Below are 18,972 nucleotides of genomic sequence, written 5' to 3' on the forward strand. Positions count from 1 at the left end.
TTGCTAATAAGATCACAGCCTGCAGGCACATGAATGGTTCTAACTGAAATGGTTCTCACTTCAGATACCTTTTTTTTTTTTTCACTGTGTGAAGGGCAGAGCCTTGAGGAGTAGGGGGACTGGCCCAGGACCCATCCTTTGCGGATTTTCCTGAGTGCAGAAAATGGGAGAGTTCCCAGCTCTGAGAGGCCCCAGCACAGGGAGGTTCACTGCAATCCAGGAGAGCCCCAAGGGTCTCACTCAGGGCCCCTGTTTCCAGGGTGAGAAGAGATGGGCTTTAGTCACAACAATGTTTCATCCTGGCCCCACTTCAGGTCATAAACTTTCTTTGAAAGAGGGAGAACAAGAATATTATGCCATTAAAAAAAAAAAAACAAAAACAAAACAAAAAAAACCAAAAAAAAACCACAAAAAAACCCACAAACAAACAAAAACAACAACAACAACAACAAAAAACCACCACAAAAACAAAACAAAACAAAAAGAAACCAACAAAAAATCCCAAGAACTCATTATACAGGACCAGTTCCTGAAGCAGTTTTTCTGATAAGCTCTGAACACCCGCAAGGGCTGTTCAAGGCCAAGGCCTAGTGAGCATTTTTCAGATCATGGTGCAGCCTTGGGCGGGGGGGGATGATGCACCACTATTTATTGGCATCCAACTGGTAAGAGTGGGATAGACTGAAGTTCCCATTCCCCAAATGCTTCAACTGTATTCAGTGAGGTACAGTTAGATGTTCATCCTTGGCATTACTTCTGTCACAAGGAAAGTATCTCCACTAAACATTTTTCCTCATCTTGTCCCATAAACATTTCAAATAAACATTTGTTACTAGTATGAATGAGTTTCCCTAACCTTCACATGTAGAATTTTTATTTTAAATCTTATCAAATAAGAGGTGGTTAGAATCTTCAAGATTTGAGGCTCCCTTTTGTCAAAATAACCACAATTTAAGTTGAGTTTCAAAAAAATTAGCTTAGAACAGGTATTGAGTTTGAGAAGAATGACTCTTCAAAAGTCAAATGTCGACTCGATGATGGCAAACTTCTTACAATGTTCACAGAAAAGTTTACCATTTTCCGTTGCCTAATGAGACCTGCAATACAGCACCTTACTGATTGTCCTGCATGGTTCGCCCAAAAAGGTGGATCCAAAAAGACTGACAGTAGCCAAGTTTAATTCTTATCTGTAATTTTTTATCACTCTCAAAACAAAAAGAACAATTCATTAACATATATTTCTAAAACATGCTAGGAAAGGATGTTATCACATGCTTAATCTAGAAAATATGTATGGCCCAAGGATGAAAAAGAGTACATGCAACACCGCTAAAACATATTTATGCATATGATATTTTTAAAAATATTGTGATGAAACATAAGGTGCCACCACTACAATATTAAAACTACCAAAACTTGTAATTTCAAATAGAACAATCAACAATTAGCTTTGCATTACAAACAACTAAATCTGTCCTTAGTTACAAAAAATGCACAAGCTTCTGCAACACAATCCATCTTGTGAGATTCAGCTTCAGGTTTTACACAACACAGTTGATCCTCGAGGTAGATTCCATCCCAAACTGAAGGTGAACATATTGTCTATGGGGTATACCAAATTCAGCACCTCACATATCGTCCATCAATCAACACAACTAATTTGAGAGCTCTTTGTTATGCAGTGAAAAAAAGGCACTTTGCCATACAGGGTTGGGTTTCTTACTGGAAAGATCACCAAAGAGAAAAAAGGAGAAACACTCATACAATTTAATCTCATCAAACCCTTTTTAACAAATACTTCCCCCAGCATGTGCAGGGAACGGATGCCCATGTGAATCTCTAGTCAGACAGTACAGTCTGTGAGACAAAGAAAACTCCAGTGCCAGATGTCCTTATTTTTCTTATCTCCAGTCAAAATATACTGACTGAGCTGGGCAGAAACCAAGGGCCCATAGGCAAACCAAGTAACAGCAAAGGTCTCATGAAAAGGGGAGGAAAAAAAAAAAACCCACAAAACCCCAGACTGCCTTAAGACATTGCACTGTATCTGTTCTCCCCACCACCTCTACCACTCATGCTCCCATCTAACTGGTGCTGCCACCAAAGCTGACATATTCTGCCTATCCCTTCCTCCAGTCATTCAAGTTTTCTATCCTCACGGAGAAAATATTGCATGGAAAAAACCCAATGGAGGGAACAGCAAAGTGCATCATGATTGTATCATAAACTCTGGAACACAGAAGAATCTTTTGAATTAATGCATGCATACACAAAGAAAAACAAGGAAAATAAGTCAAAAATACTCTCAATTTTAGAAAAAAATTGGTCTTAACTACACATAAAACTTATCTGTGAAGGCACATAGCCACACTGAGGCATCGCTTTCCTCTACAAATCCAAGTGTCCTCCTATCTGAGAATTTCTTGCAGTACAAGGCATTTGAGAGGCAAAACCCAGCTGATGTTGCAGGATATCTACCTCAAACAGAACAAATTTGCAACAGGTCTGTGTTGCAAACATAACAGTGACTTGGGACAAATTACACCAAGAAGAAACCTCTTGCCAGAATTCACTGGCCTAGGAGTAACATGCTGATTTAATTTTCTCATTAGAAAATACATATCTGAATAAATTACGTTTTAGCATAAATTTCTGTGTGTCAATAGAAATACAGTGAGTGTTGGATCAGCCTGCCTTTCTCCTTCCTCCAAAAATAAAAACTAGTTTTATTTTTGACTTCTTAGATTTTGTGGTCTGAAAGGGTAGTTCTCTGGTCAAACTGCAAGTGTCAGAAAACAGAAGTGCTGCATAATTTGCTCAAGACTGTACAGAAAAATGCACTTTTAATCCATATCTAGTCCACAGATAGCAATGTTTTCTCAGTGCTGAGTCCATTTAATGCTTTTGAGGTCAACTCCATCTTGTACCATTTCCCATAGAGGGCTGTAAAGAAAAGGAGAAAACTGAGGGCTAGCTAAAATGCACAGGACATCATCAACAATAATTAAACAAATTTTATCAATGACACAAGGAATTAGGAGATATCTATCTGCCTGTCTTGCCCTTCTGGAGGTCAGTGAGCTTCAGATGATCAGCCCTCAACTGTGCTTCTCAACCAAAAATACAAGAGATGAGAGGGCAGATGCTGCACCTCATTTCCTGCTCCTAGTTTCAGCACAAAACATTGGTGTCTCTGAGACTGAACCTTAGCATTTTCACTGTCCAGATTAGTCACCGGTCTTTCAGTTTCATCAGAATAAAACAACTTATCAATACATTAACTCAGTAATACCATCTCTGGCTTAGAATCTCCTAGGTACTGCCCTATGTGCCTGCCCTAGTCATATTCTTTCTCTGATAAAGGCAGGATCTGGGAAAAGGTTTGGTGTCAGGTTTGCTTCCTTAGAAATTTGTCACTAATGTTAAAATCAGGCTCCTAGCCACCTGGGGGACACTGTTGCTGATATAGAGAAATACCAGCAGATTCTTGAAGCAAACAAGTACTTTCAAATAAATAAATCCAATTCTTCCCATGATTATCGCACCTAAGAAGTCATCGTGTTCAACGAGACAATATCTCACCTCATTTCCCTCAGCCTCTTCACATGCTGTATGCACTTCTGCACTGTATAATCCACTTCTTCTTCTGTAGTGAAACGACCGATGCCAAACCTAAACCAAAAGAAAATCATTAAGGAACTGAATAACAAGCACATGAAGAGGGTGGAACAAATCTACCATTTATTTTTATCAGGAAAGAAAAATATTTGGAAGCATAAGGGCAGACCATACCACACACCTTATAGATGAGTGAGCCAAGTCTTCATCTGTTCCGATTGCCCGCAAAACATAAGAAGGCTCCAGAGAAGCTGATGTGCAAGCACTGAGAAAGGGTAGGGAGGGAAATGTCAGACTTTTCCTTAATCTTCTCCAACAAAGAACAGGTCACTTACCTCTTTACAACACCGTCTATCAACTTCCCCAGCCTCCTAGAAACCACAAGTGAATACAAGCAAGTAAAGTGATATTTCTGCTACTGAAGAAAAAAGAATACAAGAAGCAGGCATTGTTGAGAAATGAGAGTAATAAATTAGGGAGTATAAGGAAAGGAGTGAGAATACAGGTAATACACAAGAATAAACACAATGCCACATAGAGGCAGCAGGAATGCAGATTAAGAGGTAGTTGAAGTAGGGGCTGTGAAAAAAAGACAGAAACTATCCAGAGAAGGTAACACACCAGGAACATAAAAGGGAAAAAAAAAAAAAAGAAAAAAAAAGACTTCACAAGCTGCTGTTTGGCAGCAGAACAAATAAATGAAAAACAGTGCACAGAGGGATCCGGAGCACGATGATTGCAGTTGCCAATAGAGCGAGCTTCCACTTTGCAGCAGTATACAGAACTGGTTACATGCCATGACTCAGTTTTTACAGGTAGCAACATGCAGTGCCAACTGGAGAGCTGTAAACAGCTCCCCAATGCACAAAGTAGAGACTCAAAAGAGATCTTCACATTACAGAAGCGCCTGGCTTCAGGGATAGTCAAGTGGAGACTTGCTCTTCCGGCTCCTAGTGCCAACTAATTTCTAATTAGGATATGCTGACTGCTTTGTTCTCAAAGGTGAGAGAAGGAGAAGAGGGGCATTTTAAAGTCCATTCATTTCATCCTGAATATCAGGTTTGTCTTGGTAACTGAAGTATTACTCATCACTCCTGTAGTCAGGAGAGCTCCATAAAAGCACATGCAATTTTCTTTCTCATTTTTGCATTTAACACAGGAACTATGAGCTGATTTAATTCAGATACGTGCCCAGCTTCACTAATTGTGGTAAAAATCTCCTGAAGGACAGAAGCTCTTCAAATTTTGGCGGCCTTTAGAATAAAAGTGTCACGAATTTCTGGGCTAGATTTTGTGGTTCTATGGGGGTCTTTTTGTTAGGATATTTTTTGTTGGTTTTTGTTTAGTTTTGTTTGTTGTTTTTCTCTTCCAGGATAAATAAATTTGACCTTCAGTTGAAATATGTCACTTAAACACCACTGTAGAATGTAATCAATGCCAGGCTGGCTCATTAACTGAATATGCAAATATGGGGCACAGAGGAAACTACTACTTAGCTTTTACCTTCATTAGCAGATGCTGTTTTCTCTGAAAAATACACTGCTAACTTTCCCATACATTCCACATACCTTCCTGAAGACAGAGCCACATCTTTCAGAGCCATTAGAAGACTCTCTCCTTCCACATATGCAAAAGATAAATTGATGCATCCTACATACAAATAAATGAAATAGAAAAAAGAATCCATCAATTGAAATCTCAGGCAAATTGTCCCCTGCAAGGCAGGATTTGCATCATGTCCTCAAGTGCATTATTCAGCCATGGCCATTAATACCAAGGAGCCAGACGGTACTAACAGGCTCAGAATTTTGCTTGAGTTACCTGGATAGCGATGCTCTTGATCTCCATTCATCACTACATCAGGAACTTCACTCATTATTTTTGTAACCAGTCGTTCTGCCAATTGTGAGATTCGTTTATGGTCATACTAACAGAGAAACCAGAAAAGACACAAATAATAAACAGTGTACAGTCAGACCTCACTTAAACTGCTTCATGTCACCAGCTGCAAGCAGAATTAAGTAACTGGGTTTGGCCAGACAAGGCAATGAACACAGCTGAAACTTAAAACTGTCAAACTTTGCCTGCTCTAGACACTGTTTTAAAAGAGAATAACCCCTTGGCTCGTAGCTAGCTCAGTCTTCATAAATGTTTCAAACCATTCAGAAAGATCTACCTACACAAGCTGCCAAACTGACTTTCATTAACATCACTGAGTTCTTTGGGTTTAAAGACAAGTTAGGCAGTGCAGAAGATGGTGCATTTTGCACACAAGAAAGGGCTCCTATTATGACAAGTGCCTCTTATTTCCTAGGAGCTCTCTAACTGTACCACAGAAAGATATGGATTTGCAAATGACTATGAACTCAGCTTTTACAATAAGTAACCTGCATGGTGAGAACTGCCCATGTGCAGTGTCTTGTTCTAGACTGAAAAATGAGGCAACTAAAAAAGCAGTAAGGTGTAGGATCAGCTTTGGCACACAGGACCAGCCACAAGCACACATGCAATTCATGCTTGTTTACACTTGAAAAAGTTAAAAGAAAACCAGGCTAGCTCCAACACCATTTGGTTTTAAAATGCTGTAACTCTGCCAGGCAAAGAAGAGAATCTAGATCAGAGGTTTCTGCAGAATTCAGACTCTGCAGGCTCCCTAACCTCAACTTCCACAACACAAAGCTCAGATGGTGGAATTCTGCCTATCTCCTGGAAAGAAGCCTGATCCTTGGGTGCAGCTTTCTGGCCTATGCATCCCATTGTTACTGTAAGTATTTTTACATTCCAACTGTATGCTGCTACATTGGTGCCCACAAACCAATGTAGCAGCATACAGAGGCTTAGACACCAGACCTAGCAAGTTAACTTTACTGTCCAAGCTAGGAATAAGAAGAAAATAAATTCTTAGTTGCAAAGCTGCAGTAAACTTGAAATTATACTTCACAGATCCAATACATATAATAACAGACTGGGAATTCTTATTTTTCCAATATACATTACATAAACATGACAGTAATTTCAAAGATGTTGCTAATACACATGTGCATAATGGAGAAGTAAATACAAGCAAATAAAAGCCATATTTCACTAAAGCTGTCAACTGTAGCCTTGTAGTAGAAAACTATGACTCTTCAAGAAAAAAGAAACTTTACCAAGAACTTACAATCACCCAAAACCATCCCTTAAATTCTCAAAACATTCACTTAATGCTAAAACATGAGAATCAAATTTAATTCAATTACATGGATGCAAAAAGACCTAAGGAATCCAAGATTCAAATGGTGCTTTTACACTATTTTCTGGAGCCCAGGACAAGTATCTTGCTGCACATACCTCCATCTCTTGCTGCGCCACTTCACATGCTGCCCCCAGTCCCACTGCTAGAGGTGTGGGCACAGTCCCAGACCGCAGTCCTCTCTCCTGGCCTCCTCCACTCTGCAGGGGTTCTAGCCTGACGCGTGGTCGACGGCGAACATAGAGAGCACCAACCCCTTGGAAGCAAGGAAAGCTGTTTTACCATATGCCCAGAGTTCTGAAATTATGAACAGGGACTCCAAGCTTTGGTTACATTCCTTATTTCCACTGCAAACACACACGTGGACATTTAACTGGAGAAAAATAAAGTGAACAAGTTCAGTATTATTTTCTAGGAAATTATGTTTGTCCCCAGTAACCATGTAGAGGCTCGCAGAGCTTCAGCCATGGGAGTTCAGCTTCTTCCACTCTGTGTCAGTCACTCAAGGACTCAGCACTTCTCCTCCTTCCCACAATTCCTGTACACAGCTGAAGTTCAGCCCCTTGCACTGAAGTTTTTATGGGCATTTACCAATGTTCTCTTATTGACTTCCAAATTCTTTCCCTTAATTAGCAGACCAGCACCAGTCCCACGAGTCTTCTCCCTTTCTTCTCATTAGGAAGACTCATTAGTAGCAACAATTTTCAGTGAGTTGATTAGATAAGCCAGTTTTGCTAGTCAGTCACTTTAGTGCTCTACTCTCCTCACCCTGAAGCCAAATTTTCATGTCTTTGAGTGCCCTGGTACACTTAATAAGTGACTGTCACCACAGCAAGGACAGTTGCAACTTCCAGGCGTAACAAATGGTGAAAATTTATTTCTATTATCAGTCCAAAATTACTAGTTGAAAACTTAGTCCTTGTCCAGAGATAATGTTGTCAGCTCTCAGCAGAACTCATAAAGGAAAAAAAAAACCTTGTTGAAAAATAGGAATTTTGTCTTTTGTTTCTGAATAGGATAACAACAGTTATAATGTTATATATATATATAATGTTATAATGTTTTATATATATAATGTTATAAGTTAAAATGCTGTATGTATAGCATATAGCAAACATGATTTCTGTCTCTCTAACACCCACTGTCGGAAGCCAAACGGACCTTGACAATAATAATAGCTGGATCTTTAGTATTTATCCATCAACCAGAAAATGCATAGCTGGATATTAAATCCCATTCTGCAAACAAAATGCACAAATGGAGTTGGAGGAATGGAGCCATTGGAAGTAGAAAACAATCAAAAATCACCAATCAGTTACCTTTTGGTCTTCTTGTTTCAAATCACACTCTGGTTTAAACTTTGCTCTATAACCAAGTGATTTCATTTCAATAATTTCAGCATTAGTTCTGCTTCACACCAAGCAGACGACTCCTGAAAAACCCAATGCTGCCACCATCATACAACACAGTTTCTTCCTTCAGTGAAGCCACCTCAACCCATCTAGCATTGAAGATCCACTTACCACAGCTCTATGCTGGCAGCAGTGCCTGAGCTACTCTGAAGTCTGTCCAGCACCATTCAGAACAGTTTTCTACAGCTTAAGTAACTGATACTATGACAAATGGGTTTGACTTCACACCTTCTGTAGTTACTTTAAGGTAGGTATGAAAACAACAATTCCCTATAAAGCACTTCAGTGAGTACCTTTGGGCCCATAAATTTTATGGCCACTGATGCTCATTAGGTCAATTTTCATGTTGTTGACGTCCATAGGAATTTTACCAATTGCTTGTGCAGCATCTGTGTGGAAGAAAACCTTGTGTGCACGGCAGATCTCACCTGTAATAAAAGCAAAAACCAGATTACCTTAACTAATTGCTATGAGCCCAAAGATTCCAGCAATGGATGTAAAGCATGACTGAATCTAAACCAACAGCAATATATTGAGGTATCTGAGGTGACAAAGGCAGAAATGGGGGCTGTGAATTTTTTTTTTTACACTGAAGTGGCTAAAGCTGTGTAGGAGCTACCGTAGCTTTATGCATTGGAACAGGTTTAGGCAGGTAAGACTACAGTGAATTTCTCCGGTTGAGAAGTTAAAAAGTCTTCTATTGTTAAGAATTGAGATTACTTCCAAACCCACACCTAACAAGTTTAAGAACAAATGGTTGCATGAAATATCAAAGCCTCCACACAGAAATTACTCCACAGTTGGAAAATATTGTTTTTTCTTGGTTCTTTTTCTTTTCAACATCCAGTACAAGCCAGCCTTCCTTTCAAGTTTCTCTATTTGACATATATTTTTATGTCATTCCCTCTATTTTGCAAGTTTTCCAACACTCAGCTTCAAAACCATTCTCAGAATTGTCACACACACACTTATTACTACCACATTAAGTCAGATAAGCCTGTCACCAGGCTAAAATATATGAAGAAATAGTGTATTGTTCATGGGCAGTAAACATAACTATTATTTATTTTTGTCATCAAAAAAATCACAACACATCTTCCACAGGATCTGCACAGCTGCATCCGAGACCTCTTCTCTGCACAAGGGGTTCAACGTGGTACTTCACAGAATAAGTAACCGCCCCTGTACCCAGCGAGGTCAGGCCACAGGCCACACAGTAACAGGGCCTCAGGCTCCCTCTGTAAGGCCTCAGGCCTGGCCTGCTGGACCTGTACAAGGTGTTAGGAGAACATAGCGGGGAAACTAGATCTGGCACCAGCTGTCTCTGGTATTTAAATGTGGATCCATAGTAAGGACCTTGACAATAAAAGCACAGGAGGAAAAGAAGGATCCTTGGGGCTATAAACAACTCACTGATGGTCAAATGTTTGTCAATGAAGAAACAGAATCAACCTTGAAAAACCTTGGCAAAAATGCTTCTTTGAGTCTAATGAAGAAAGAAATAAATGCAGAATACATACCCTATGGAGTATGTACTCCAGAGCAGAGCCATACCCTATGGAGTATGTACTCCAGAGCAGAGCTAAAGCCAAAATATTGTCCAAAACCTCAAACATCTTATGAAAGGATATCTTGAATATGAAGGTATGATGATTTTGGCTGGGGTAGAGCTAACTTTCTCCACAGTGGCTAGTATAGGTCTGTGTTTTGGATTTGTGCTGAACACAGGGGTAATAATAGATGTTTCTGATATTGCTGACTAGGGCTTGCACAGAGCCAAGGCCTCTTTTGCCCCTCATATGGCCATGCTGGCAAGGGGACAGCAGGTATGTGAAAGGTTGGGAGGAGACACATCCAGGACAGGTGACCCAAACTTACCAAAGGGATATTTCAGACCATATGACATATGCCATACACTTTCAGTAGAGAAAACTTGGAGGAAGAAGGTGGAAGGGGGAGACATTTGGAGTGATGGTGTTTGTCTTCCCAGGTCACCACTGCATGGGATGGGGCCCTGCTCTCCTGGAGGCAGATGAAGATGAACACCTGCCTGCCAATGAGAAGCAGTATGGAATTCTTTTTCTTTGCTTGTGTGCATGGTTTTTGCTTTCCATATTAAACTGTCTTTATTTCAACGCATGAGTTTTCTAGCTTTTACCATTCCAATTGTCTCCCTGATCCTCCTGGTGGGGGAGTGAGTGAGTGGCTGCAAGGTGCTTGGTTGCCAGCTGGGGTGAAACCAGGTCAGAAAGGGTAAGTGTATGTTTTTCTACTGTCACAGGAAACTATCAACAAATCATCTGGGATCCAGTGATCTGGAGGACCATCAGGGATGCACCTGTTCACCCTGCTTGCTCCAAAACCCGTGGTTCTCCAGGGTCTCCCTTCATCTGCTCTGAGGTCCCTGTCACTCCACCTGCTGGCTCAGAGCCTGGCTCACCCTCTCCCTGACTCCTGGTCTAGAAGCATAGCTCTTTAGTGGGCTTCTGGCCTACAAAGCAATTGTTCATGACTATATACGATAATACTGGGGGAAGGATTGTCCAAGCATGGTGCTCACCATCCTCTCCAACTCCAAATCCTGCACATTTCTCCTCTTAAACACTACAAGTGCTTAATAAATCATTATAATATATAAGATCAATTTTGGCCAATTATTATTCTGTACAATTTTTTTAATCCATCATACAATCCAATGAACTGCAGCTGATCCATCCAGAGCAATGACTGCTGCAATGCTCACCATAAAGGTACTGAATTTCATTCTCATTTCCCTTTGGAAATCAGTTTTTATTTAGGACAGCGGTATTATTTATTTATATTACATTTTTTATTTTAAAATATTTTATGTTATTATTTTTTCCTTAGCTACATTACACCTAATCTTTTGCATCAGTACCATTTGGGGATGAAAACATCATCTAAAATGATGCAGAAGCAACCTTAGCTGGCATCTAGAAGCCACAGTGTACTTACCAATGTCATGAATTGGCTGCTTTACTCCTATTTCATTATTTACAGTCATTACAGAAACCAAACTTGTATCAGGCCGGAATGCAGCCTCCAGCTCCTGGTGAAAGATTCAGAAGGACAAAAGTTGTGACTAACACAGAAGCAGGATTCCTGTGCACATCTTCAATTTAACAGTAACTCAACCACCAGTCCCTCATTTGCAACATACACCTGGGGTTCTGACAAACAGCCCTGGGGAGAACTAACCCAAGTGAATATTAAATGCCTGTAGCATGTCCTAACCCTTCAATATACCTGGCACCCCACTTGGTTAAATCAAATCTCAACAGGCTTTGCTATATCCCATAAATGTCTCCGAACTATTTTATTTAAGGAATTAACCCACAGTACAGCTTAAGCCTCTTCTAGCCTAGGTGAGGCTGGCTGTAAAGGAACTTTATACAAAAGTCACATCACACCTGCAGCAACCTGGTCATAAAACACCACTCATTACTGCGCCCACAGGCTGATCCCTCAGTCCTATCACACACCACTCCTCTCCATGGCAGGAGAGGGACTGGGAATAAAACTGTTGCTGCCCTATGTTACAGGACGTCAAGGATGAACTAAAAGCATACAACTTCTAAATTTTAGGGCTGCAGCCAGTACATACAGAAGGGCTGGCTCATGAACAGCCATAGGAAGTACTGTAATCACTGAAACAGTGCTTCAAGTACTGGGCTCCTTATAGGGTACTCAACAGCTCCACCTGCACAGCAGCAGCTGAACGGTGGGACAGGAGGTAGATGTTCTGGTTGAGAAAAAGTGTATGATGTTAGAACAGAAAATCCTTCTCCAGATCTGACAGAGTCGACTATGATTCTCATTCTACTTTGTGATATTTATTACCCTTTTCTCTTTTTCATCTATACGACACAAGGTTTTGAGCATTAATTTGAAGCAAAATCCTCTTATTTTTTTAGTTTCTTTCTGTCAGTAACAACTTACCTTCAGATCTATGAGCCCATTTTTTTTAACAGGTAGATATGTGATGTGAAAACCTTCTGTTTCCAGGGAACGACAAGAATCCAACACACACTTGTGCTCTGTTTGCGTAGTAATTATATGCTTTTTTCTGGATTTGTAGAACCTTGCAACACCCTGTCAGGCACAGTCCACGAAAAAGAAATTGGCCACTGAAGAAAGCAGGCATTACACAGTATGATTGGAAATAAGAAATTACTACTTATATATAGTTCATTTGGATCTTTCCTGTTTGACCCAAGCTGTGAATCTAAAAGGTACTGACATATAATCAACACTACATATCTCCATCAGCACCTGCTTTTCAAAGCATCTTACTTCTCAAAAACTCTGTGAAAATGTTTATTGCTGTTAAGCTGTAGAAGCCATTAACCATAGCATTTTTTGAAAACTTTTGCAATGGAGTCATAAACACTGAGAAGTCTGAACAACCATATGCTACATACACAACCTAGTCTTCATCAGAAAAAGGTTTCTAATCTGCATGTCCACTATATTTCACAATAAAGACTTTAATTACATAAGCAGAAGGAATGTATTTAGTGCATGCGAGATAAACATCAAATATTTTACACTGCCCTCAAAATCATGTCCCAGGCATCAAAACATTCATCCATGTATTTCCTCCACATGTGTAACAGAGTATCACAAAAGTAAATCCAGAAATGCAAATATGTTATACTCCAACATATTAACATTTAAATTGTTGAGAGATGCATACAGTTCTTAAATACAAAATTTTAACATAATAAATAAGAATCAGTATAAACTTTTTACCTTAATTGCCATATTATTGGATTCTGTTGCACCACTGGTAAATATAATTTCCCGTGAATCAGCTCCTATTAAATCTGCAACTTGCTGTTTAAAAAGAAATACAAATTTGACTTGTTAAGTCAGGAATACTCCCTTGAGCTTCAAAGGATTACAGCTGGCACCTAACAGTTATGCTAAAAAGTCTAAATATCTGAATTTTAAAATAAACAAGGAATCCACAGTCATTAGAAGTGATATTAAGCATTAACCTGTTATAACACAGATAAAAGCTTAAGTAGACAAAAACCCATTACATATTACTTGAAAAAAAAAAAGGAAAAAAAAACCTTCCCTAAGATTAGAAGAGTGATAAGATATGGAGTTAGTCCAATGACTGCAGCAATGTGCTTGTGACTCCAGGAAACCAATAATACTGTGGCACTTTTACTTGAAGTATTGGTTTCTGCCATTTCAGTTGTTCTAATCTCACTGTTGGAACAAGTGCCAGCTTCTGCACCTGGGACTAGAGAACCCTGGGAGTCCAGACAGACTGGGGAACAAGAGGCTGGAGAGCAGCACCACAGAAATCTGAGACCTGGAAGTTTGGGCTGAAGGCAAGTGGAGCAGGAGCCAGCAGTGCCCTGGCAGACCCAAGGGCCAGCCTGTCCTGGGGGACATCAGGCCCAGCATTGCCAACCCCAGCAAGGGGGAGACTGTCCTGCTCTGCTCTGCTCTGCACTGGGGAGGCCTCACCTCGAGTCCTGGGGGCAGTTTGGGGCAAATCTATATAAGGATATGAAGTTATTAGAGAACATCCAGAGGAGGGCCATGAAATGGTTAAGGGCCTAGAGGAAAGTCTGTAAAACAAACAGCTGAGGTCAGTTGGTTCTTTCAGTCTGAAGAAGAGGAAACTGAAGTCAGACCTCACTGGGGGCTGCAGCTTCCTCATGAGGGGCATCAGAGAGGCAGCTCTCTGCTCTCAGTGACCAATGACAGGGCTTGAGGAAACAGATAGAGCTGTGCTGAGGAAGTGTAGCTGAATAGTAGGAAAAAAGTTTTTTACCCAGAGGGTGGTCAGGCACTGGAACAGGCTCCCCAAGGAAGTGGTTACAGCCTTAAGCCTGCCATAGTTCAAGGACTGTTTGGAGTATGCTCTCAGGTACATGGTGGGATTGTTGGGGCATCCTGTGCAGGGCCAGGGTTGGACTTCATGATCCTTGTGGGTCCCTTCCAACTTGAACTATTCTGCGAGTCTATCTTTTCTTGCAATAAATCTACTAAAATACAGCTAAGCAAAGAGGAAGCTGCTAAATCCAGCCCACAGAGAACAGGGTTTTTTTCCTTCCTTTTTTTGTTAGGTTCTTTTGACCCTGATTTTCCTCAGCAGCAGGGAAACCAACACAACAACCAACCAAAGACTCACCCGCCTTGCTTTCTCCATGGCAGCTTCACTCTCCCAGCCATAGGCGTGGGTCCTGGAGTGGGGGTTGCCATAGTAGGCTGTCAGGTATGGGAGCATGCTGTCCAGGACTCTGGGATCCTGAGGAATACAAACCATCCAGCCTTAGAAAAGGAGAAGGGAAACTATATCTGTTCCCTCTGGACATACCCCCTTGCCACAGTATCATCAGCACTTCTGTGGCAGTATCTTGCTTTAGCTTAGGTCTGACCTTGAAAACTTGAGGCACATGTTAAGTGTAACACAAATATTCGGCAGTTATGATCTGTGCACTTAACCCTGATCTGCACCGAAGGTCAAAGAAGAACAATATCATCTAAGAAAACGGAATCACAGACGAGTTTGGTTTGGAAAAGACTTTAAGACTTATCTAGTTCCACGCCCCTGCCACGGACAGGGACACACCTTCCACTAGGTCCGGTTGCTCCAAGCCCTACGCAACCTGGCCTTTCTTCTGAGCGGAATACAAACAAAGTCTTAAAATGTTAAGAAAAATGTCAGATCAGTATTTTGGCTGATTTCACTTCCTGCTTCTCTCAACTGTCTCCACTCCCGCAGGGGTCGGTGCGAGCCCCTTCGCGGCTCCACCACGCTCCGGGCCCTGCAGCACTGAGGCTGCTCACGCAGGGGTCTGCCCCGACGTAGCTACAGCCCTTCTGGGGGATGCCCGGACTGCCCTGTGGCGACAGGAACAGCGTGCGTCGCTACAGGCGGCGCCGAACGCCGCCTCCGTTCCCCACGGCAGCTCGAGACACACGCGAGCGCTCAGGGAAGAGAACCGGGAGTGTGGGGACCCCGCTCCGCTTCCCGTACTCGGTACGGCCCTTACCAGAGGGGTAGTGGCCTGGACATCCATGTAAAGCGGCCGAGGAGCAGCGCCGCCATCGCTGGTTCGCCCTGAAGGGAGAAAAGGGGGGAAACTGCTGTCATGGGCCGGCAGGAGCGAGGCAGCTGTCCCTTCCCGGACAGGTACTCTGCCCGACCGCGGCCTTACCCGGACCCGGTCCCGGTTCCGATCCCTTTCCCGATCCCGATCCCGGTCCCGGTCCCCCTGCTCGGAGCCGCCGCGGGGCTCGTTCGCCCCTCAGGGCCGCCAAGCGTCGCCACAGCAGCATAGCGCGCGACGGACAGAGTGGGGGCGCGTCCACCTCTTCCCGTACGTCACGGCGCGCGCCGGAAAAGAGGCCCAGACAGGCGGAGGCGCGGTGCGGCCTAGCGAGGTACGGGCGGGGCGGGGACCCGGGAAGGGGAACGGGGGAGAGCCGGGCGCTAGTGAGATGAAGCGTGCGCTGAGGACCCCGGGTCGCCTCCGAGAGTTTTTGCGTCTCGCGACGGCCATGGCCGCCGTTGTCGGGGAGTCCACGGCCTCCACGGCCTGAATCTCTGCACTAAGTCCTCGGCATGGTCTCGGTCTCCGTAAGGGTGGGTTCACTGCCCGTTCCTCTGCCTCCGAAACCAGCGGCAGCCGGGAAGGTCGGGCCAGCAGTGGAGGCTCGGTCAGGAGCCGCATGTGCTGCTCACTAGGGACTGAGAACACACAGGCTGAGGCCCCGAAACAGCCTCGGCAGCCACAGCGACGCCCGCAGGAGCTTGTTGAGGGGAAACGAGGCCGTCGTTCCCTCCTTGTCCTTCCTACCTGACAGACAAGGAAACAAGCCTGGGAGTCAGCACAACTTCCAGCGCTGCACGCGCGATAAGGTCTGAGCTGCACAGCCTGGCCTGCCAGCCCAGTTTGGTTATAGAAGTCTGTTAGACAAAGCAATAAATCGATGTGGGTATTGTCCTTTCTTTTTTAGATGCCTGTGACCGTGGGCCCATATGGGCAGTCGCAGCCCAGCTGTTTTGACAGAATAAAGATGGGTTTCATGATGGGCTTTGCAGTGGGCATGGCTGCAGGAGCGCTGTTTGGCACATTTTCCTGCCTCAGGTATGCCAAAGAAATGGCTTCCACAGAGGGGTGGTGAGAGGGAGGTAGCCAGAGAGAAATGGTCATGCTGTGGGGTTGGGAAGGCATTGGGTCTGGTCCCGTTCCAGTCCTATGAGTGGAACTTTGTCTGTGACTCCCAGCTACTGCAGTAAGTCCCTGGCCTATGACATGTGAGTCTATCACCTCTGGGTGCCCTGTGTGCCGGGAGGTCACAGCTTCACAGACCTTTTCTTACCTCTTGTAAGCGACGTTCATAGGGAAGCTGAGGCTGTGGAGGATCACCTCCTGAAAGAACCAGATGAATTGTCTATGCAGATACACGTGCAGCCCTCTCCTGGCCCTAAAACTTCCTGAGATGCTCTGTAAGCTCTCAGTGTGTGCATCATGGTCCCTTTGTGTGTCCCAGGCCCTGCACAGAGGCAGTTACCAAAGTGACCCTGAGTCTGAATGGCAGGAATGTGAGTAGACCCATAGCTGGCATTGGCACAGTCCCACTGTGCAATGGAGAGTGACAATATTCGACTTTCCCTTGGGACTCAGCATGCTGACATGAAAACAAGCTGTGTTTGTTGCTTTGTGTTTGCCCTGGTACTGTTGACTGGCTTTGCACATCATCTATGACAAAGAATCACTATCACTGAAGTCAGCTCTTTCATACTTAGCAGAACTCTTTCTGTTTGATGGTTTTTACCTGTGATTAAACATGGAAGATGATTTGGTAGTGAGGTGAAGGAGGAAAAGGCACAAATCTTAATCCAATGGGAGTTTGAAGTTTTCTAATCTCTCTCAGCTCCCAGAGGGTAAGCAGCATGATGCTGGCAGAAGATACATATTAAGGGCATTTAGAAGAATCAGTGAGAGTGATTCTGTTTTACTTGAATGACACAGCTACAGTACTTCTGCTGTTCCATTTCTGAGAGAAAATCTCATGTTTTAAGAATGAAGTGCATGAAATTCCTTAGACCCTTAAGTCACTGCAGTGTTTAAAAGCCAAATATTAAAAGAGCTTCTTGGGACAGAACAATTCTTTTTTTTTAGTCTGACCTCAGGTAAGTGAAAAATGGAGAATAAAAATACCTTATGAAGTTTCTAGGCCTTTCAGATGTCCCATATTAAAAACACAGTCAGTAGTAAATAGAAAGTTAATTTTAAGTTAGAGATATTAAAAAGACTGCCACTGCAGCTAGAGAGGATCACAGTACAACAGCTCAGACAACTCTTTCTGTACTCTGGCAAGTGAAATACTTGGCCAGCATTTTTCTTCCAAGTATTAAGGGTATTCAGGAGACTAGGATGCAAAGCTGTTCCTGCTATGAGTGTGGCAGGAAGATTTCCACTGCAGGAAAAGTACACATTGGCCATGTGAGGTGAGGGCTACCCAAGAGCCCCTGCAGTAGCACAAGGACCTGCAGCCAGTCTCTGGGGAGGCAGCTGTACCATTGCACAGATTTAGACTGAAGAAGTGTTCCATTTCCAACCATGAGCTGATTGTCTCAGATGTTTTCTGCTGCACATCTGTGATCTGTCAGGTTTCAGCTTTAATATAATCCCTTTGATTTTCTTTATCTCAGGATTGGCATGAGAGGACGAGAGCTGATGGGTGGAGTTGGCAAAACGATGATGCAAAGCGGTGGGACGTTTGGGACATTCATGGCCATTGGTATGGGAATACGCTGCTAATCTGGAGCTTGGGATTCATCCCAGAGTGCCCCCACCCAGCCATTCCTATGCCGTACAATAATAAAATCTTTAGATACCTGGAAGTGAGAGCTCTTGATGAAACAGCACAGTCCTATCCTCTGTGCTCTGCTGACTGTAAGCACATGTTTTACACAATTTCTGCTTTCTTCCCATCTCTTTCTCCCAAAACTATGAGAATAATCATTTTTACTACATTGAAGTTCCTGTTTTACAGATAGAGGTATACCACACAAGTTTCTCCCTGTGGCATTTGGGCAGCTCGCATTGCCGATGTAGATGTGGAGCTGCTTTGTTCCTTCTTGCTTTCGTCAGTCTAGGAAAGTTAGATGGTTGGTACTTCAGATTAATTATCAAATTTCAGTCCTCTTGCAAAAATAGGTGGGTTGAAGCTGGTCCCATTTCTGAATTCCAAGTGTAATGGGGCAGATGCCCTCAACAGTGTAAGGGACCCCAGGATTCAAGCAGCTCCCATAAGAGCTGTGCTCCCAGAAACAAAGCCTTTTCTTTCATACTGGTCTAGCAGGCCTACAAGGTGGTCAGGATTTCCCTAGGAAAGCAGGGGAATCACTCCAGCTCCTCCCCAGCCCCAGAAGCACTGCCTTCAGCTGACCTAGGAAAGGTGTTGGGTGTTGTAGTCTCAAGTAATTGCATTTTGAAATAAGGCCTCTTTCTGCTCCTCATTTATCCTGTGTGAGGAAGACCTGAGCAACAGCACTACCTCAACTGGCACCTGTACAGCCTGGATCTGGTACAAGTGCCTTTTCCCCAGTTTTTAAGGCAGAAACACCACCACTCAAAGCCTGTTCTCAGATAAAGCACACCTAGAGAGCTGGCTCTACTTCTTCAGCTGTGTTACTATTCCCAGGATCCT

At 43.1% G+C, this 18,972-nt stretch overlaps 2 protein-coding genes across 2 annotated transcripts; one reads left to right on the forward strand and one right to left on the reverse strand.

The window, feature by feature from the left end:
* Positions 1-1,175: 1,175 nt before the first annotated feature.
* On the reverse strand, positions 1,176-15,610 carry NFS1 (NFS1 cysteine desulfurase). The gene is made up of 13 exons (XM_018923859.3): positions 15,468-15,610; positions 15,303-15,370; positions 14,438-14,554; positions 13,036-13,119; positions 12,223-12,375; positions 11,239-11,332; positions 8,556-8,690; positions 6,949-7,106; positions 5,440-5,545; positions 5,187-5,268; positions 3,800-3,883; positions 3,583-3,672; positions 1,176-2,943 (listed from the first exon to the last, which is right to left on the reverse strand). Exons 1-13 carry the CDS (start codon positions 15,586-15,588, stop codon positions 2,880-2,882), a joined length of 1,356 nt encoding a protein of 451 aa, XP_018779404.1. The 5' UTR covers positions 15,589-15,610; the 3' UTR covers positions 1,176-2,879.
* ROMO1 (reactive oxygen species modulator 1) lies at positions 15,567-18,163 on the forward strand. Its single transcript, XM_009098791.4, has 3 exons — positions 15,567-15,693; positions 16,270-16,400; positions 17,972-18,163. Exons 2-3 carry the CDS (start codon positions 16,270-16,272, stop codon positions 18,078-18,080), a joined length of 240 nt encoding a protein of 79 aa, XP_009097039.1. The 5' UTR covers positions 15,567-15,693; the 3' UTR covers positions 18,081-18,163.
* The last annotated feature ends 809 nt before the right edge of the window (positions 18,164-18,972 follow it).

This window comes from Serinus canaria, chromosome 20 (assembly GCF_022539315.1).
Source record: "Serinus canaria isolate serCan28SL12 chromosome 20, serCan2020, whole genome shotgun sequence".
Lineage (NCBI taxonomy): Eukaryota > Metazoa > Chordata > Aves > Passeriformes > Fringillidae > Serinus > Serinus canaria.